The following is a 21,793-nucleotide window of genomic DNA, read 5'->3' on the forward strand; positions in this document are numbered from 1 at the left end:
ACTCAGCCGGCATCTCAGCCGGCTCTTCAGCCGATGACTCTGCCGACCCTCTCGCCGGAGATTCAGCCGGCCTTCCAGCCGGTGACTCAGCCGGCCTTCCAGCCGTTCTCACAGACTAAGACTGTCCCCCTGGTCCCAACCCTTTTGGACTTCCCCCCTTGAACTCTTGTGTTCCCACGCCCCCCTCCCATGTTTATTATTTTTATTGGCACACCCCAGTCCTGTAATTGCTGCCCCTATGCTCCCTTTGGTGTGTTTTGTGTTGTCTTTGTGGTGTTTGTCTGTGTGCTTTACTGTTTCGTCCCGCGGAGGTTTCTCCCTTGGAACGCCGCGAGGCGTTTCTTGGGGCGGGGGTTCTGTCAGGACTCTGTCCTTCCTGTTTTCGAGTTCTTTAACTCTATGGACAGGGTCGTGACAGAACCATGTCCTGCGGGTGTTTTGTGTGGAGACGCGTGGCTTTTGTTTACTTTGTGCCACGTGTCCTCTGGTCTTGTCTCATAGCCCCGCCCTCTTGTTTCCCGTATCTTTCCATGATTGTTTTATCCTCGTCACCTGTCCCTCGTCTCTGTAATTATCCTCTGTGAGTTTTTCCCTATTTAATGTTCCCCTCAGTCTCTAGTTTTTGTTCGGTTCATTGTTCTGTTTCCTGTATGCTGTTCTTTCGTGGAGTTCTCGTTTCCTGCCTTGTCTTGCCCGTTTTGTGAGTTTGGTTTTGTGTATGATTTGTAGTTCTCGTTTTGCCCCCTTGTGGGAAGTTTTTGTTTGTCTTTTGAAAGGTCTTTTGTTTATAGTGTTTTGTTACCCCTATAGTGTTTTGTTAATTGTTTTATATATGTTTAAATAAATCATTTTTTGAGTTAACCCCTTCATCGCCTGCCTGCATCTGGGTTCTGCCTGACCATTGTGTGACACCTATATATAGAAAATGGTAAATTTGTGGATACTTTTAAATTCAATTCCTCTTTGTAGTGTGTTTTGGGTTTTATTCCAATAAGATTTACCATCCCACCAATATAATCCATCACATACAAGTAGACAACACGTATCCGTAGTACAATTCCCATTATAACCATCGAATCCATTACATTTTATGTTGTATTTTGGGCAGGATTCTATTGTTTTTATACAGATATACAGGAATACTTCAACTATAGTTACTTAAGTAAAAACATCATTCATTTTCCAAATCGCTTTAAATGATAAAGCAGCAGATCAGAAGTTAACACACGCGTAGCTCAAGGTGTATGTGATGCTTATTTACCGTTTAGCCGTTATGGCGATCACTTTCATGACAATGTTTCTACGATCTTTGACTGATCGTAACCCACAGATGATTACACCACACTTTAACATGTGCCTTTTTCGTCTGTTATTGTTCATTTGCCTTTTTAGAGCGCTATCAACGGTGTAGCAGCGCCTACGTTTACATTAGTTTAGTGGGGAAGATCCCAGAGTTGCCAGATTTGCGTAAAAAAATCTGCCAAATGGCCATTCAAAGCTTGCCGGAAAACCGCGAGTTTAGAAACAGTAAAAGGTCCTGGCAGATCGCAAGCCAGATAAATTGCGCACACAGGAAAACCATAGAAACCATTTTCTACTTTTGGACCTTTTTATAAATGTAGTGGAGTAAAAAGTATGATATTGTCTTTCAAATGTAGTGAAGTTAAAGTGCAAGTACTCCGAAAAAATAATACTCAAGTAAAGTACAGATACTCAAAAAGTATACTTAAGTAAAATACTCAGGTAAATTTACTTCGTTACTGTCCACCTCTGGAAATGCGTTATTATTTTTTTCCATGCACAACCGACGAACATAACATAGGCTGAAAGTACATTTACATTTAGTCATTTAGCAGATGCTTTTATCCAAAGCGACTTACAGATGAGGGAAACAATTTAAGCAATCTATCTAGCAATCTATCTGAAAGTAGCAAGCTAACATGGGGCTGCTGCTCGGTATAATGGTATTTAGTAGTGATGTTACGTTCTGAGCCGAGGCTTCGGAGCGTGTGTCGAGAAATCCTGGAAGCTTTCAGTGAAGCGCGTATCGAGGCTTGTATCGCTTTAGACCAATGACGTCATAGATGACGTCAGAAGCCTCGCTTCCGCCCGAGTGGTTCAGTAAGCGGTTCGAATCTTGCCGCGACATTTTGACAGCTATATAAACCAAGTACCACAAGCACATTCACTGCCCTCTGCCCAGTTAAACCCAGACACTTTTCAGTTTTCTGCCTATTATGACCAAATAATTGATTTACACACATTTATTTCATAATTATAATTATGTTATATACCACCAAAAAAAACACATTATATTCATATAAATAGATAAATAGTCTATGTGGAAATAGTTTTTTTTCCTTCACCGTTATTTCTAAGCCTTAACTGGCGCAAAATACAGTGTATCACAGACCACATCAGGCACATCTGTAATGTATCTGCCTGTTTTACACTCTTTGGCCACCAGATGGTATTGTGAGCAAATGAAGCCTCGAGAAATGAACCCTTTTGTGAACCACTTGGCTGAAAAGCTTCAATGCTTCATGAGGCTTCATCTCGCCATCACTAGTATTTAGCCTAGGGCCTAGGCTACTAACACGAAGACCAAAACTTAACATAAACTCTTAAAAAATAAAGAAATTTATGCAATAGATAGATGGAAATCTTGCAGCTTGCACGTTTCTTACCTTGACCACCTTCTTCCAATTTTCTGTTCTGCTCTCAACAAGTCCGGGCAAACTACTGAGTAGGCACCAATCAGAGGCCGCATTTTTATGATGTCATCACGTAGACTTCTTACAAAGTATTTTGCAGTATTTTGAAACTACAAAAATACAAACACTGAAGTATTTTGATACAAAATATGAAGCCATTTTCATCAACCCAATCAAATACAAATTACAAAATACTATTTTTTACATGATACTATTTACATTTAAATACGTGTCTCATAGCTCAAATGGTGTTTAAGAGTAATAAATCAATAAATCATACGTACATAAATCTGTTTAATTAAAATAAATCAGGGGCCAGTATTTTTATAGGACTAAGCATTGTACATCAGACAGAACTGTGAGTAATTTACAGTTGGTTTATTTCATTTAGCTGAAGTGGTGTACAAGTTTAATAGATTTAAATGGGTTTCAGTACTGTCTAAAAAAATTCATGGTTCAGTACCGTATATAAAAATATAAGTTTAATAATCAGAAAAACAAGCCTTTTGCCTCATAGGGAATAATGCTCTGAATATGTTAAAGTTGGTTTGATACCTTTATCTGTAACGGTGTCAGAGTTTAATGGATTTAAATAGGTACAGTGTGTTAAACATATCAAAAATAAGGAATCAGTATACCGTATATAAAAAATATCAGTTTAATAATCAGAAAAACAAGCCTTGTGCATCATAGGGAATAATGCTCTGAATATGTTACAGTTGGTTTGATACCTTTATCTCAAATGCTCTTGTCGTTTAATGGATTTATGTAATTACATACATTAAAAGTTGTACAATTATTATAAAATGCTAATTCCAAAAAAACGGAGCCTTGTGCAATAACAGGCATGTTTTTCTGAACATTTTAGTACTGGTTTTATATATTAATGTCACGTAGTTAAATTGTTTAATCAATTTTCATGGTTAATTTCTATATCATTTTTTTCTAGAAATTAAGCCTTGTGCAACGTAAAGGGCATATATTTATGTCTATCTGAGTTAGTTTGGGCTCAAAACATAACAGGCGCAAAGAGCTTAATTGGTATGAAACCGAATGTCTAATGAATGTCCAACGTCAAACTAACTTTACCGCAGTTATTTAATCAATATAATGCAGAACCAAACCAGACAGACATAAAGAATAAAATGAGACAGATAACATCATCACTGGATTTATTATATGCAGTTCAGTAGTTAAAATCAGCAAATACTTGCCTCAGGTTGATGTCTATGAAGGTATTTTTGGTGCGAAACTACTGAGCACCTGTGAGGGTGGAATTTGTAGTTGTAGAGGTGGGCCACACACGTGTATCAGTAAATTTGTAGTCAAAATTTGAAGTTGCAAACTTGTCAATTTTTTTTCTCTCCCGCAAACACAACACAACACAACAGTTACACCTTCTTGAATCCTTCAGTGCAGCACAAATCCAATTCTACAAATCACAAACAGTAAATACGCGTGATGTGCTGCTGATGTCTCTTTACGGCCATGGTTTTAAACGGCGCCATCCGTCTGGAGCGGAAAAAAAGTTAAACGGCAACAACGCAAAGTAAAAGAACAAGAGGCATGTGTTTTCATAGTAACTCTTGTTTAGTTTTTGCCAAATTATGCAAGAACGTATTTACAAATTAAGTATTAATCATGGACACATTTAAGTTAGTTGCTTGAGGTTGGACGTTTGATATTCGTGAATTTAGGGACCGTCTCCAAAGTTACAAATTAATACACTTTTCTAACTTCCGTAGCATTTAAAGGGGATAACTTAGACCACAAAACCAGCTCTACAGTGTGCATGTGGGTGTCCGCTATAATGCACACCTTTTGATTTTTTATATTTATTACAGTAAACTGTGAAGTTGTCACTGTGAAGGTGTTTATCTTTTCACACTCCCTGTATTTTCTCGTGTCTTGTCATTGGCCCCGCCCCTCTCGTTTCCTGTATTGCTTCCCTGCTGTGTGTCATTACCCTCACCTGCCCTGTGTTATTATCCCTCCTTTGCCTTCCCTTTAAAATGCCCTCATGTTTCATTGTCTTGTTGCTCGGTCATTGCATATGGTGTCTTTGATTGCATTCCATGTTCTGATGTTCCCCGTATTCCTGTGCCTCTTGTTGCTGTTTTGTCTGCCGTAGTAAGTGTTTAGTTTAGTCCTTGTCAAGTGTATGTTACTTTAGTGTTAGTTAGCTTACGTCCCTTTTTCTTATATTATAATTCTTGTTCTTGTTTACACCCCATCGTGGGTTTTTGTTTTGTGTTTTGTATAATAAACTCTGTTAACCCCTTCAATCCCACCTGCCTGCAATTGGGTTCTCCTCTTGACAGAATGACCGAGCCCACTACGAACCCAGCAGGCAGCATGGAGGAGTCGAACGAGGCGTTCAGGAGCCGCCAGGCTCACGTCCTGTTCGGCTTCCGCCAGAGGGGGATCCCCGTGAAAGACTTCGCCATGGACTTCCTGTCCACCACGTGCTACTCGGGGTTCACCGAGGCAGAATTGAAGGTAATCTTCAACAGCTGCCTCGATGAACCCTTCGAGCCAGCGGAGATGCGCCAATTCGCGATGAATCGTGAGGAGTCTAGGGGAATGTCCATGGCGGAGCCTCTCACGGGGCTCGCGACCATCCAGGAGGATAGCCCCTTACAGGTCGGGGTTTTGGGTGTCACAATGTCATCCTCCTCTCCCCCGGCAGCTCCTCCTCCGCCCATCAGCATCCGTGGCCGGCGTAGACGAAGGGAGTTGTGGGACTCCCCGTCCGACTCCTCCGGTACAGAACTAACCGGGCTCCCCATCACTTCTCTCCAGCCGGCCACACATCCTGTGGGCCGGGCCAAGAAAAAGAAGCCGAGGAGGGGGATGCTGAACCCTGCCCAGCCGCCAGTGAGCGCTGCCCAGTCGGCGTCCGAGCCAGTGCAGCCGGCGTCCTGTCCGGTGCAGCCGGGATCCACTGCGGTGCAGCCGGGATCCAGTCCGGTGCAGCCGGGATCCAGTCCAGTGTCCAGTCCGATGTCCAGCCCGGTGCAGCCGGCGTCCAGCCCGGTACAGCCGACGTCCAGTCCGGTGCAGCCGGCGGCCCAGCCGGTGATCCAGCCGGCGTCCAGTCCGGTGTCCAGTATCGTGCCCAGCCCGGGGCAGCCGGCGTCCAGTCCGGTGCAGCCAGCGCCCAGCCCGGGGCAGCCGGCATCCAGTCCGGTGCAGCCGGCGCCCAGTCCTTCATCCCAGCCGGTGCAGCAGCCGGCCTTCCAGCCAGTGTCAAGCCCTGTCCAGCCGGCCTTCCAGCCGGCGTCAAGCCCTGTCCAGCCGGCCTTCAAGCCGGCATCAAGCCCTGTCCAGCCGGCCTTCCAGCCGGCGTCAAGCCCTGTCAAGCCGGCCTTCCAGCCGGCGTCAAGCCCTGTCAAGCCGGCCTTCCAGCCGGCGTCAAGCCCTGTCCAGCCGGCCTTCCAGCTGGCGTCAAGCCCTGTCCAGCCGGCCTTCCAGCCGGCGTCAAGCCCTGTCCAGCCAGCCTTCCAACCGGCGCCCAAACTTGTCCCGCCAACGTTGAAGTCGGCGGTCCCCCCAGGACTTTCCCCCCTAAGTCCCCCTGAACTCCGCACCCTCAAGCGTGCCCAGGGACTAGGACTGTTCCCCCCCATGAACCCTTGACTGTCCCCACCCCCCCTCCCATGTTTATTATTTTTGATTTCCCACCCTAGTCCTGTTGTTGTTCTGTCATGTTTGCCCTTGATTTTGTTTTCATTATTTTGCCTTGTCTTGTCTGTCACCAAGTCGGTCTTGTCTCGTTAGTCTGCCCCTTGGTGAGCACCTGGAGGTGCTCATTAAAGGGGGGGCTTCTGTCACGACTCTGCCCTTTCTTGTCATGGATTTCTTGGTCTTGTGGCAGAGTCGTGGCAAAGCCTTTGGTTTTGTGTGAGAAAACCATGGGGTGTTTATCTTTTGACACTCCATGTGTTTTCTCGTGTCTTGTCATTGGCCCCGCCCCTCTCGTTTCCTGTATTGCTTCCCTGCTGTGTGTCATTACCCTCACCTGCACTGTATTATCCCTCGTTTGTCTTCCCTTTAAAATGCTCTCATGTTTCATTGTTTTGTTGCTCGGTCATTGTATGTGGTGTCTTTGATTGCGTTCCATGTTCTGATGTTCCCCGTATTCCTGTGCCTCTTGTTGCTGTTTTGTCTGCCGTAGTAAGTGTTTAGTTTAGTCCTTGTCAAGTGTATGTTACTTTAGTGTTAGTTAGCTTACGTCCCTTTTCCTTATATTACAATTCTTGTTCTTGTTTACACCCCATCGTGGGTTTTTGTTTTGTGTTTTGTATAATAAACTCTCTGTTAACCCCTTCAATCCCGCCTGCCTGCAATTGGGTTCTCCTCGCATTCTTGACAGAAGTCATATGTAAATATTGCCATGTGTTTTGCTGTGTATATTATATCCATCTACTATATGGGTTCCTTCAAAATATATATATTTACAGCTCAATAACATTTAGAGGGAATGACTTACAGGACTTAAACAACTACATTCTTCATGTGAGTTTCAGCTATAATGCACACCACTGCAATCCACTGCATTTGGTTTGCCTACGATAATATGTAAAAAATTTAGAGAATTATTGATGTGTTTTCGTATACTTAGCTTTATTAAGTAAACTATATTTATCATGCTTTATTTTTGTTAATCACCCATTTGGTTAGAAAAACACACCACTTATAGTTATACCACACCACATAACGTTATAGTTTTTTTACAGCTAGATGGTTCCAAGCCACGTGTTAATTAAGGAAAATAATAATTTGAATGTCAAACAAAATGTGAACTTTATTTTAGAATTAATTGTTCTTACTGTCTGTTTAATGTTTTTTTTATCTTTCAGTCTTTATTCGTTTAAATGTGTTAATTGATTTATTATTTTTTATTTCTTATAGTCTACAGCTATGTTTCTATCTAGTTTGAACTATTATGACAAGGGCCCTTCAAAAAGGTTTGCTTTTGAATGTACTCTATTACGATTAGTGATTTCAGGAAAATAAAGCAGCTCAGGATGATTCTCGCAGTTTTTCACTTGCGCGTTAGGGCGCCACCTGCTGGGCGCCAAAACTAGCTCGTTTGGCTGCAAATGCACAAATCACTTTTGCACCATATATCACACAGATGTGGTGCAAAATGAGAGTGTGCGAACTTGTGTCAGAGACTCGCAGCAGCAGATTCAAGCAGTTGTGTTTGTGCTAGAACAATGTGCAATAATAAAACCTTTAATTTGTGAGAAAATATTTTACAAGCATTCAACTCTCATTGCATGAATTCACATACTGTTTGCGGATGTGCAAAACTCGTCTGTGAACGCACGTCTTTTGGTGCAGGTGTGTGAATGTGTTTTGCACCATATTTACTGCAGCATTTGTAGCAAAAAATGTGAGTGCACGAGTATCTCAGTTTGTGATTTGTGCACTTGCACTGAAGGATTCAAGAAGGTGTAACTGTTGTGTTGTGTTTGCGGGAGAGGAAAAAAATCTACAAGTTTGCAACTTCAAATTTTGACTACAAATTTACTGATACACGTGTGTGGCCGACCTCTACAACTACAAATTCCGCTCTCACAGGTGCTCAGTAGTTTCGCACCAAAAATAACTTCATACAAGAAGAGGCAGGATCATGACACATCCATCGTGTGCAGCGTGGACTCGGACTCGCGCAGTAACGAACTGAATCTTTATTTTCGCACATTCTTTTATTTAGCAAAAGCGTTGCTTTCATGAAAGGGTAAATAAATGCGTTTGATTAATTCGTTTTGGATAAGGCATCTCTTACTATTATCATATGATAGCCTACACGTGGCTTAAACATCCACACACAGTGAGTTTTAACTTCTTCATAAAGTTGGCCCCATACAGTTAATGTAACCCCCCCCAAAAGCGCTACTCGAGTCTTCTTTTCCTGACGTAGCCTACAGTAGTGTTTGCGAAATTTGAAGTGCACACACCCCTCACAGATCCGGTCTCTTTCGTTTTCATTTCCCGGAAGGATTCTTAATATTGCAGGCGATCCGCATAAGAATAAACTCAGCTTTGCTAAACTACGTTTTTATGCCACTGTAAATGCTTTCTTACGTGCTGTAGCCTATATGTCAACCAGTTACTAATCAGCGAACATTTTGAAGAGTCTCATATTGAAATTGAATAACATGAGTGACGCTTCCTCACTGCCACCTTTGAAGAAGGTAAGTTATCTAAGGTAAACACGCAGTCGTCATGTTAAAGTGCGTTCAGGTAATCTCTTTTCATTCTTATTCATTGCCACAGTTTAAAACGAAATGAAACTCTTAGCACATCAACACATAAAACTGCTCAAATAAGCTTGCATGATATTAAACTTAAATACATTTGACAAATAAAACTGTCTCCAAAAGGTCCCTTTTGTCTGTCAGATGTGTCCATTTTTTTTTTAGACAAAATTTCTTATCAACATATTATGCGTCACTTCAAAATTGAAAATAAAAACTGTGGTGTGTCTCAGATTTACTTTCACTTTTGCTGTGTGCATTGAGGTGCCAGTGTTTTGATACAAGAAAGAAAAAGCAGACTTATCAGTTTTGCAAACGGATGAAAAAGCACAGATCTACAATCTTTAAAAAAAAAAATTTATATAGGTCAAAAATGCATTATAGACATTAAAAGATCACATTTTTTATAAAAATGTTTGTTTTCATGTCCTGCCCTTAACAGAGCTTTAATGGGAACGGACCTCCAGTTCTGTCTGATCCTCAGAGTGCCCTTCCCTCCCCAAATGAAGCTGATTCTGACGAACTCTGCAAGCTACCTGGAAGACTGCGTATGATCCCACGAAAAATAAACTTCACTTTACTTTCTTACATAGGATACAAAATGACCTATTTTACAGAATGTCCACTATATTCACTTTCTATAATTTGTGCACTAAGTCAAATTCCAACAAAATGTTGGAAGCAGAATCGTTCAAAAAAATCTTTCAAGCTTGTTCATGTTCAAATCTGGTGCCCACGGCAAATTTGACATCAGTGTCAGCCTTCAAAAAGTGTAGATTGGAAATTCGGCAAAATAACTTTCCGTGGCCAAAAAGAAACTCATGCAGGTTTGGAATGACATGATGAGGGTGAACAAACCATTTGTTGTGTGTTTGGTTTTGTAATGTACAGGGATAAATCCCTCGCTGTGGAATAAAGAGGATGTGAATCTCTGGCTGCGCTGGGCCCATAGGGAGTATTCTTTACGGCGTCCTGATCACCAAGCATTCGAGATGAATGGAAAAGCACTTTGCCTTCTCACCAAAGAAGACTTTCGTCTGCGCTGTCCCAGCTCTGGTCTGTGAGACTATTGTTATTTAGTGACACTTACTCATTTTGTTAAAGACTCTCATAATAAGTGCATTGTTTTTGGATGTACTGAGAACAGGTGATGTCCTGTATGAACTTCTTCAACACGTAAAGCAGCAGAGAAGATGTGCCATCTTCAGCCCTCCGTCCAACTGCAACACACAGTCGCAACAGATGCTCGGCTCACCTGGGACGGCAGGTGACCTACAGTATTCTCTTTTCTTTGTAGCATTTACGAGGCTGGTCCGTTGAAATAAAAATCTCAATTTGAGAGAGAACTTTGCGGGCTGAATTTAGTCCATAAATGTGATCTGTAATGCAACAATTAACAGACATTTTGTTAGTCTTATAAACTTTCTCCTTGAGCAAGTGCCAAAAAGGAGATAAAATCAGCCTTCAGGAAACACACCAGGCAGAAAGAGAACTACTGTTTTTCCCATCGATGCTTTTCAGTGTTAATATAGTTATACACTAACGAATGCACTGATGTGCTTTATATATGTGTTCATTACAAATGGACACTATGGGGTTAAATGGCTCCCATTCTATTATGCAGTAGGTGACTTCCTGGTTTCAAAGCAACTAGAGCTGTTGCCAGTGGGTGTGGCTAAATCACACTTACCTGTTCTCTCTGAACAAAAAAATAACAGGGCAAACAATACACTTATACATATAAACAATAACTATACAGATAAATTCAGGCTTAGTGTGTATTGATATAAGAAAGTGTTATTGATCTGCTTTGTAAAAATAGCTGTAAATACAGTAACTAACATCTGTAACTGTGTTACAGCTCCCTGCACTGTCCCTGTTTGTCCTGTGAATCCAAACTCTGGCGTATTAGCAGCTGGCTGGAACACAAATCTCAGCCAGGAGAGGACAAGATTATCTCTTAACAGTGGACATCTACAGGACATACAAACAGGTCATGATCTGCATTTTGAATCCCCAAAAACATAGGTCCAGATCTATGAAGATTTCGTTTATGAAGAAACACTACAGTTCAAAAGTTTGGGGTGACTTGAGTGAAATGTTTCTCTCAAACCCTTGATCTGAAGGTGTACGTTGAAATGGCCATAATTAGTTTCGTAGATAAAAATACAATTGTGCACACACAAATGCAAAACAATTTGATGGTAACGAGACATAAAAACAGTGTACACGTATGAATTAAACAACATGAAAGTAAACATAAAACACCCCACATAACGTACATAACTGACAACAAATATAATGCTGATGTCCTTCTGAAACCTCATATATCCATATTTGGGGATTTTTACTTTTTGTCATAAATCATTATTATAAGTCACCGTTTATGTTTGTCACTGGGTTTTGCAAATATCTTCCAATAAAAACTATTAAAGAGTGCTTGTCAACTTTGACAACACAGTATGTAATCATTAGAAAGTACAGTGTTTTTCCATTTCCTGAAAAACAGCAAATGTGGACATACGAGGTTTCAGAAGGACAGTGACTAGAAACATGATTATTTAAATGAAATATCATCAAATGTGGAGAGTCACACAATGAAATTGTGATATTCCGGCAGATGTAAATTAACATTTTAAAAAAAAAGTAAAACGACATGCTTTTCAAATTATTTTACACCCGACTTGTACATTTGCGGTCTGTTTCTATAATTTAACAGTTTTTTTTACAGTGCACAGGGAATTTTGGAAAAATGCTTTACTTGTTATTTCACTGTAAATGTTTTTAATTTACAAAAGATGTCATTTTAATGATATTTTGCTTAAAATGTACATTTAATTCTGTTTTTATATATTATAAATATGAATTGTATAGAAATGTTAACCATAAAATATATGCCAATACTTTTTAAACCTTACATTTTGGATTATTTTACAGTGGATCTTTACTGTAGTTTTTAACATTATTTTTCCATTAAAAAGATGTAAATATTTTACAGTGTACATTTTTACGAATTCTTGGCAAAGCATGACTGATGGTTCTAAAATCAAGTTTTGATTTATTTTGGAATAACAACATTCCCAAAAACAATCAATTTGTGTTAATCCAGAGTGTGCTATTATTCTAAGTGCCCCTTAACTTTTAATCGGTATTGTAAGTGCACATTTGAGAATTACAAAATAAATCAGTTTGGCTGAGCAATTTTACCACTGCATATACAACATCTGAGTGATTGTTGCATGGGGTAACTGGACATATTCACCTTAACGTATAGCAGACAGATTTGGGTTTGACAGATCAGCTATTTAATCTAATGTAGGATATGGAGGAGTTGATACCTGACACAAACGTAACAAAATCCATTTTCGGTTTTCATAACTTTAATTGTATCTCTATTCTGCAGGACTTTCTCATCATTCTCTTAAGGAAACTATGCAGCAGAGGCCTACACACAATGTAAGAAAACCCCCAGATCATTTTTGTAAAGATGGACCACTCAATCTGTCAAATAAACCGGAAAGAACCGGACACAATGCACACACATCTGAAGCAAATGGAAAGATTGCAGGTACATGTTGTTTCAAACTATTAAACCTTATTAGATGATACTTCTATTATAATTATCCCAGTGGCAGAACAAGCTTGCTATCCTTGTAAATGAAGAATAATGAATGAACAAAGACAGCGCTTAATTCTTATGATTTCTATCATATTTTTAGCTAAATGGATGAATATCATACAGCACATTTACTGTATGTGTACAATTGCAATATAACCTGCTGATCACCTCGTTTTGTTATCAGACTGTAAACTCTTATGGGACTACGTGTACCACCTACTGTCAGACAGTAGGTATGAGGCCTACATACGCTGGGAGGACCCTAAGACCATGACCTTCAGAGTGGTGGATCCCAATGGACTAGCACGGCTCTGGGGAAACCACAAGGTATAAGAGACCAGTCTTGTTTTTATTAAGGTTACATGTGCTATTGACGCTAACAATGCCAAAATCATGGGTTTCAGTTCCCAGTAAAAAAAAGTTTACATTGAAAAGAGCTAAATGCATAAGCAATATTTGAATTAATTGGTTTGGTATTGCAGAACAGGGTCAACATGACATATGAGAAAATGTCTAGAGCACTGCGTCATTACTACAAACTCAACATTATCAAAAAAGAGACAGGGCAGCGATTACTCTTCCGGTAAGTGGAGGCACTTTAAAAATACTTGTACTTTGTACTTGTAACTGTGATGTACTGTACAGTAGTTGTCAGTCGATAGGATTTCCAATCATCGACAGATGGTGATGCTGTATTAATATTTAATTAATGCTGATACATTTGAAAAACGATTTAATTGATTGATGTGCAATGGTTCATATTTTACCACTTTGAAGTTTGACTCATAATAAGCTTTTGAGCTGGTGCCTTGTTTTTTAAACAACATACAATATATCCCAGGATGCATAGCATGAAATTGGTTGAGGGAGGTAAAATGCTGTATGTTAAAAAAGCTAAAATATAAAAGTTTTTTTTGCAAATAATAGTTTGCATTAATGCATAGTTGTTATTACTTTACTAGTCTTATATAAAGTATTAATAAACGATAAGTTTGACCAGACTTTCGACTGTGCTTTTATGATGACAAACGTATTGTAGAATAAAGTTAGTCAAAATAAACCAAAAATGTTTAAAAGCAACATGCTTCCTATCCATTGACCATCCTACAGTTTTTTGAACTCACACTAGGGGGCGCTAACATTTCTTGTAATTCGCCAGTTGGGCACAAACTCTCAACATTTCACACATCACTGCTCCGATGTTATCCTTTGGCCCTCAAACCTTTCTTGTGTCGCAGGTTTCTCAAGACACCTGATGAAATAATGCAAAGCAGGTCATATCGTGCAGAACCTTCAGAGTCTCCTGACAGTCCTGCCTCTCCTGACAACAGAGAAGATGTTCTAGAAGTATCGCCCGAATCGTCCCCCACCTCCTTGAGCCCCTGCTCTGAACACAACTTCAGCATATCACCACTCCCGTGAAAAATACCACCACATTCTGATTTAACATGAGCTTTTAGAATGGTTCACAATGAACTCTGATCTTCCATCAGTGTGAATATTAGTTATTACTGTAGGGGTAAGACATCAGGGGCTGCTTAACTTTAGAGCCACATCACTCTTTTTTAATTTAGAGTAGCAGCATGCAATTCTTCTCTGGTTTAGCAGTGGGGGTTAGGAGAAAAGCTACCGTAAACAACACTAATTTTTCAATACAAGCAATTATGATACAGGTTCTATTATCTTTTGATGATTTTGATTTTTTTTAAGTTGACATTTTTGGAAATACTCTCTCAGGTTGTAACTTAGTAGCATTATGTTTCTTTTTGTGTATTAAGTAAATAATTAATGGTATTCATTTGTCATTAATCTGTATATTTAAATCAGTTAATGTGATAATTAAAGGGGTCAAATAACATGGCTAAAACGAAGATTATGGTTTGTTTTAGATGTAATGCAATGTGTGTACACGATGTAAGGTTCAAAAATGCTGTATTTTCCACATACCGTGCATGTTTGTATCTCCTCTTTGCCCCGCCTCTCTGAAACGCGCAGATCTTTTACAAAGCTCATGGCTCTGAAAAGCGAGGTGTGCTATGATTGGCCAGTTAACCAGTGCGTAGTGATTGGTCGAACATTGCAAGCGTGTGACGGAAATGTAACGCCTCTTACCATATTTGGAACATCAGGTTCCTCTTCAATTGTACTGACAGGTACGCCCACCTTACTTGTGTATACATTTGGGTGGTCTTAGTCAAATCATACCACCAGCTGACCTAGATTTGTGGGGGTGTGGTTACACGAGGCATTTCAGGCAGGTCTGGTTGAGCATTCGCTTTAGATAGAATGCATCTTTTGTTCCAACACTTTCATTTTGCAATTTTAGTGTCTAATACATGCATGGGCAACTTATAACACACCAGAGACACAGAAAACACGTATTCGCGCCATATGACCCCTTTAACTGAAACTGACAAATAAAGCGAAATATACATATTTTTATGTAAGATATATCATAAAAGGCATAAAATGATTAAACATAAAATCATATTGATTCTCATCAAGTCATATATTTCACAACAAAGTTTAATATTCAGGGTTAGGGGGTTGTTGTTTAGTGATTGTCCCAGGCAGAAACAACACCCATATTGAGTTAAACCAGAACAAGTAAATTTGAACCTTTACATTTTAATCAGTTCATCTTGTGAATTTTTACTTCAAAAAATATATATGCTAATTAATATTTATTATAAAATGTGGAGATTCAATTATATGTTGGTGTGAAAGTGGGAATGGATGCAACTGTTTTTATGTATTCAGCCATACACAGCAAAAGAATTAAAACATATTTCAAGTCTAAATAATGACAGCATCTCATTTGTTTTCTTTTTTTTTTTGCATAGCAATCTAATTCATCAAATACTTCTGAAATATGGATTTTCTAAACATGACACTTGATTTTGATTTATTTTAGGGTAATATTTTTCAGTGCAATGACAATGATAATGCGTTCATTCACTGAATGTTTTTGCCGACATACATTAGACATGCATACTCCAGACAGCGTGCAGTGATACACTGATTTGACACAGATTTTGATTCCCATTGCTGTACATCATTAATGGTGTCCTAGAGGGGAAATACGATTTTTTACATCATTGAAGTCTTTTTGGTTTAATAATACCGTGACTGCCTGGTTTTACTCGATGCACACTCAAAAGTGTGTGAAAAGAGCTGAAACTCTACCAGCAGATGAAGACGGGGTAGCTGTAAACATGTCATCACCTTCATTTGTTCTGTCTAACACTGAAAGCCTCTCAGTGTCTTTCTGTGGTTCAGGCTTTTTAGCAACATACCAGCTGGGTGTTGCGCAAAGTCTTTTGGATAATGCACCATGGATCCTACGAGGTGCTCCAAGGGTGTACGGCGCGTCTGCAGGTTCTCTCGTTGCTGCTGCTGTTGTTTGTGGATCAAATCTGGGTAATGTGTGATATTTACTCAATCTTGATTGATTCAAACTTAGGGGTCAACTGTACTGATCATTCAAAAACTGTAGGTTTGAACTCAAGATGGGACCCTCTTAAAAAAAGATGGTCCAGCTGGACTGTAATATTAGTCGCTGTAAGTGATGCAATAAATGTAATTAATTATCCCCTGAGAAAAGTAAAGTTTACTCTACATTTTTAAGTAAATAATTTACTTCTTATTCTACTTGTATTACATCAGTGTTTCACAACCTGGGCCTGGCCCACTAGGGGGACTTAAAAGAGAAATCAGGCATTAAATTAAGGAAAAACAATTACAAATCATGATTTTTCTTATTATTTGTCATATGTCATTGTTTCATGAATATTAAATATTATATTAATAATGTAAAATTAATATTTTGTTAGTCATTGAACATATTTTTTAGTTATGCCAAGCTCTAAACAATTTAATTAGGTACAAATTAAAAGCAAATATTTACTGTAGACAGTGCGGAAATGCATTGCAATGTATATATACTTTCAAAGATTCTGTAAAAAACAATATTGAATTTGCAATTTACAAGCAAGTTTGTTAGAAATGTGTTAGACATTTGTTTATTTTTTTGTCATTTTTAGTTTAATTTGAACCAACATAGGTTAATTGATGAATCGGCATGTTTATAGGTTGTTATGTTTAAGTTAATCATTATTTAATTTTTTTATGTTGTATTTGTTTATGTAAAATCACTTTGTGAAATCATTACTGTGTTCAATCAGCTGCTGTTTTTATAAATGGCTTATTGAGTCAGGAGTTGCTTTTGTTTTGCCTGTATTGTAATATGGGTTACTATTTATCCAGTATAATTCGTTTTAATTCTTCTTTTTCATATTTTGCAATTGAAATTGAACATTGACAATGTAATTATTAATATTCGAAGCACAGCGAACTTATCCATCACTGCTGTATTGTAAATGATCAAAGAGTCATCAAATCTTCTTTTTCTAGGTCGCGTGCGAGACAATCTTCTGGAATTTGCGAGATTTACACGTCAGCTTCCTTTCGGTCTTCTGAGCCCCACAGCTGATGTCTACAGATGGCTGGAGGTCACACTGGAGCGATCTCTGCCTGATAATGCCCACAGGCTGGCCAGCGGACGTCTGCACGTTTCCATGACTCGCATCCTTGACGGGAAAAACGTCCTAGTGTCGGAATTTCATTCCAACGAAGACCTTATAAGAGTAAGCATTATACATAAGTGTTTTGAATGTTATAATATAAATTCATGAATAAATATTTTTATAAATACAGTGTAAAAATAATTCACAAAGACTTGTACAGTAAATCCAGTTAAATTTAAGACAGCCTAAGACAGCAAAAAAAGGTTTACAGTGTAGATAAATAAATAAAATATCCAACACAGCAGCATTTATTTTAAACTAGCAAAAGCACACAACTCAAGCAACAAATAAATAAATACACGAAAATGTTTAACTATGTGTTTTATTATAGCTAAAACGTTTTGTTGTAAATAGGCAACATTAGACATATGTCCATAGTTGTGATGAACTACAGCTGCAATTGATCTGCTAGAAAATATGTTTAAATATGGGGGAAATGACTAAATAATTTGCTTTAAACTGTCTTTCTTCTGTAAGGCACTTTTGTGTAGTTGTTTTGTTCCTTTATACTCTGGCACCATCCCACCGCAGTATAAAGGTGAGGTGAGTGACATTTTTGTCTACTACGGCATATGAGCTTTAGCGCAGCATTTTTTCCCCCCAATGATTCCAGAATGGGAAGCATCACAGCTTGACAAACTGAAAACAATTTTTCCCAAAGCACTACATGGATGGAGGTTTCACAAACATCCAGCCCTTTGAAGACACGTCTCCAACCCTCACCATCTCCCCATTTGCTGGAGAGATGGACATCTGTCCCTCTGACACCTCCACCACCTTCTGTGATGTCATCATCCAGCAGCTGTCCTTCCATTGCTCCATGCCCAACTTAATCAGACTGTTAGATGCCATGTTCCCTCGAGACTGGAGGGTGAGTCCTGACATAAAGATGGTCATATAAATAAAAATAAACATATTTTGTGCAATATAAGTCTGACAGTAACCAGGGTCTTTCATAAAAGACAAACACATGAAAAATAAATCATTAATGGATGAATGAATGAACAAAGATAAATTAATATAAATAATCCATAAAACTATTGTTTCAGGATTTGTTTGAGGACAAGATTTGGAACAACTGAGTGTATTGTGTGAGGAGGACTTGTAGTGAATAACAACTGTATGGGATAGGTCACCCAAAAATTAAATAAAAATATCGCTCAAAACCTGTACGACTGACTTTCGTCTGTGGAACACAAAAGAAGATATTTTGAGAAATGTCTCTGGGGTTTTGTGGAAGTCAATGGAAGTCAATGGGGGTCAATGTTGTTTGGTTACCAACATTCCTCAAAACAATCTTCTCTTGAACTTTTTCTAGACCTCCTTTGTTTAATACCGTATTTTTTTGTTACTTTGCAGATTTTAAAGAAAGCGTTCTACAGTGGATACCAAGATACCATTTACTTTCTGGAGTGGAGCAGTGAGTGATTCAATATACCCAACACAATCTCAGGAATTCGTAACTATTTTCTGAGGTGGCTGGTATGTTTCTGTTCGATTTGCTTTCGCGCCAGTGACGGTTGTGTTTAGGGGTGGGATCAGGGCAGGGGCTAGTGGGGCGTTGCCCCTCCAAAAAACTCACAATTAAAATAATTACAAAATTATTATTATGTAATAAACATAGTATTAAAACATTCAGTATTAAATAGAGGCTTAAACATTACTAAAGTATTAAAACATTACTAAACAGTAAGAAGCTAACACAAACTGGCTAAATTTTGATGGACTTGACAGGTCGTCGTGATGTATCAATTTGATCTCATGAGAATGCGTAACTTTTCATCTACTAAAAAGCTTCAGTGTTGCTTTTCATCTACTAAATCGTACATTTTTGTGCGATTTACATCGTACAGATTCACATAAATTAGCCACCTCGTAAAATAGTTGCGGATTCTCATGAGATCAGATTGATATAGCATGACGACCGGTCATATTTTGGAAAGAAAATGTTAAACCATGTAAAGTCATTCAAAATTTGGCTGTGTTAGCTTCTCACTGTTTAGTAATGCTTTAATACTTTGGATGATTTAAAACGTCTCATACACCTCAACAGATGCTTTGCAGTTGTACCCTGACAGGAGGATGGAATCTGACGTATCTGATGATTCTGGGACGTCTGATTCACTGAGCTCTGATCACTGGATGCTGACACAGACTGATGCAGAGGACAGAGACCATCAAGAGGAACTTCGAAAGAGCGTTAAAGAGGTCTTCTCACCCCAGGGTCCATCCCGACCCACCCAGGAAGTACATCAGATCTCCAAAGTACAGGTTCAGGAAGGTATTGTTACTTATTTACATTTAACTTGAATACATAGACAGAACACCGAATAATCAAGAGAAATGAAAGATTTTCTGTTTTAGTGCTGCTGTGTAATATCGTGGGTCAGCTGGAGATTATGAGTGATCCAAAAGTATCTTTATCTCAACGAACACTATCGTTCCTGCTCTTTCTGTTCACTCTGCCAATATGGAGCGCCACAACGTTTGCTAGCAGGTACTGATCCATAAATGATCTTTCACATACTATTAACAAAAGCATCATTTAAATCCGATAAATAGGAAACGTTGCCATAATTTACACAATAAGGATTGATCACAAGAAAAGCAATGCCCAATAAAGTTTAATGTAATTGAAGTTAATACATCTTGACATAGAGTCTGGTTTTGTTGTTTTAAAGGTATCAGAAATGGATCACACACGCCGTGACTGTGACATACTGGGTCTTGCAAGGCTGTAAACTGTTTATGATCTTTGTATTCAACATTTTCTTGTCCACTATGTGGAAAAGCCTGAGAGACATGTAAGCACGCAAAAAATATTATCTTCATTGACATCAACATTATAACTCTTTATTTAAACGCATCATAGTTTTTTGCCCCGTTTTCTGTCTTTTCCATAGGCTGATGAGTCTGATCAGTTTCGTACCTTCACAAGTTCATGCCGAGTACCAGAGGGCTCGACAGCTTATTGAGAGACGTGATGCCTCCTCTAGTTTCAACGGTCCGGTCTCTGCCTCTTTCCAAGACAGTTCTTCCATATCACAGACCCTCCCGAACCTCTACACACTCCTGCGTTCACTAGAGATAGACAGAAAATGGAAAAAACACAAGATAGAGGTGCAGCACACAATACTGCAGCATATGACTGCAAAGAGAAGTTAAATGCGTGCGAACCGAACTTGTAAAAGCTTGTATCTCCCTTTTTCGTAATTTCCATTTTTTTCATAAATCATTACTATTCGTCACCCTGCATGTTTGTCTGTGGGTTTTGCAAATCTGAAGTATTAAGAAGAGCTGGTCAACTTTGACAACATAGTGTTTAATGATAAAAAAACAATGCGGTGGAATACTGAATTCTATTCTAAGTATTTTATTCACATATTCAAAGTATGTTCCTAAAATATGGGTGCACAACTGTTACACTTATGTACTAATATATCACAAGACTCAGTGATTCACATGAGATGGATTAGAAATAGTGCTCAATGAACACATTGAAATGTCAGGGGTGGCTAATGCATGTTGCACACATTACTAGACTTCATTATTTAATGTCAACCATTGATAATTACATTATCTTTTTAAAAGATGCAAAATATGATTTAGGAAAGCTCAAAGTTCCCTCTATGAAATAAGACAGTGGAACCAAAAAGCATGTCCTGGCACAGCCTCAATCCTTCAGTGGCGAGTCGTGTGATGCAGCATCTACCTCCATCAGTACAAACATCTACAGTCTACCTTCAGACCACAGCTAAAAAGCATGTCAAATTAACTTTGCATGATATCCAAAGCGGACTCTCAACCTTGTCTAAGTTAAGATAACCGATCCATTGTTACGTTTTGAATCCAAGAGTTTAGCATGAATAGGCGAATCTCACAAAGTATTGTGACATTTTTATGACATTTGGGAAGAATTTTTTAGTGAGAATCACTCAAAAAGCATTGCGAGGATCTGTTGAGAAATGTGACATTATCCTGTGGTTAAACTTAAAATGTTATCACATGGTAAGAAATACAAAACAGACGCTTTCAAGCATTAAAAAACGGCTAAAGACAATTTTGTGTTTTGTATTTATTATAAAACCTTTTGTAACAGAACTCTCGTGCATGACAGACGACGGTAAATACGGTCCAAAAATACTCTTTAATGATAGTCCACAATAATCCAATACACGGCGATGAGTAAACGCACTTGACAGAATCACAAGATACATTTAACAGTAACATATAACCAGTGTCGGGTAAGTTACTCTGAAAAAGTAATGAATTACTAGTTACTAATTACATATTCAGAAGTGTAATTAGATTGCTGTACAAGTTACTCTCTCCAAAAAGTATTTAATTACTTATTACTAATTACTTTCTATATCCTATATCAACCTTGATTAGTTAAGTGATTCAAGCATAGACATGAAACGGCTCTTTTCATTCATTCAAATAAATAATATTAAACTACATAAAGTACTCTTACTGACCAAAGTATTACAAATGTGAGAATTATACATTAAAGCACGGATTTTAAAGTTAGACTTTGAATTTTGATGTCAATTCCACTATTGCACACACACATATATTACACAAAGTATTTAGTTTAATTACATC

General features: G+C 38.6%; 2 protein-coding genes across 2 annotated transcripts; both read left to right on the forward strand.

Moving 5' to 3' along the window:
- Positions 1 to 8,670: 8,670 nt before the first annotated feature.
- On the forward strand, positions 8,671 to 15,392 carry etv7 (ETS variant transcription factor 7). Its single transcript, XM_057319445.1, has 9 exons — positions 8,671 to 8,920; positions 9,426 to 9,531; positions 9,875 to 10,039; positions 10,131 to 10,250; positions 10,845 to 10,976; positions 12,387 to 12,551; positions 12,787 to 12,929; positions 13,085 to 13,185; positions 13,841 to 15,392. Exons 1-9 carry the CDS (start codon positions 8,885 to 8,887, stop codon positions 14,022 to 14,024), a joined length of 1,152 nt encoding a protein of 383 aa, XP_057175428.1. The 5' UTR covers positions 8,671 to 8,884; the 3' UTR covers positions 14,025 to 15,392.
- A 333-nt stretch (positions 15,393 to 15,725) lies between these two features.
- On the forward strand, positions 15,726 to 21,343 carry pnpla1 (patatin-like phospholipase domain containing 1). Its single transcript, XM_057319512.1, has 9 exons — positions 15,726 to 16,022; positions 17,016 to 17,248; positions 17,666 to 17,731; positions 17,850 to 18,059; positions 18,548 to 18,608; positions 19,242 to 19,469; positions 19,553 to 19,685; positions 19,870 to 19,992; positions 20,092 to 21,343. Exons 1-9 carry the CDS (start codon positions 15,749 to 15,751, stop codon positions 20,351 to 20,353), a joined length of 1,590 nt encoding a protein of 529 aa, XP_057175495.1. The 5' UTR covers positions 15,726 to 15,748; the 3' UTR covers positions 20,354 to 21,343.
- Positions 21,344 to 21,793: the final 450 nt, after the last annotated feature.

Source organism: Triplophysa rosa, linkage group LG21, assembly GCF_024868665.1.
Source record: "Triplophysa rosa linkage group LG21, Trosa_1v2, whole genome shotgun sequence".
Taxonomy (NCBI): Eukaryota; Metazoa; Chordata; class Actinopteri; order Cypriniformes; family Nemacheilidae; genus Triplophysa; species Triplophysa rosa.

What these genes read in the sequence shown, in the direction of transcription:
- etv7 (XM_057319445.1), top strand. Translation starts at nt 8,885, where the DNA reads ATGAGTGACGCTTCCTCACTGCCACCTTTGAAGAAG. An exon ending in CAAGCTACCTGGAAGACTGC is followed by an intron (nt 9,532 to 9,874) that starts GTATGATCCCAC and finishes TGTAATGTACAG; the next exon opens with GGATAAATCCCTCGCTGTGG. An exon ending in GGCTCTGGGGAAACCACAAG is followed by an intron (nt 12,930 to 13,084) that starts GTATAAGAGACC and finishes TTGGTATTGCAG; the next exon opens with AACAGGGTCAACATGACATA.
- pnpla1 (XM_057319512.1), top strand. Translation starts at nt 15,749, where the DNA reads ATGCACACTCAAAAGTGTGTGAAAAGAGCTGAAACTCTACCAGCAGAT. An exon ending in CCAACGAAGACCTTATAAGA is followed by an intron (nt 17,249 to 17,665) that starts GTAAGCATTATA and finishes TTCTTCTGTAAG; the next exon opens with GCACTTTTGTGTAGTTGTTT. An exon ending in CAAAGTACAGGTTCAGGAAG is followed by an intron (nt 19,470 to 19,552) that starts GTATTGTTACTT and finishes TTTCTGTTTTAG; the next exon opens with TGCTGCTGTGTAATATCGTG.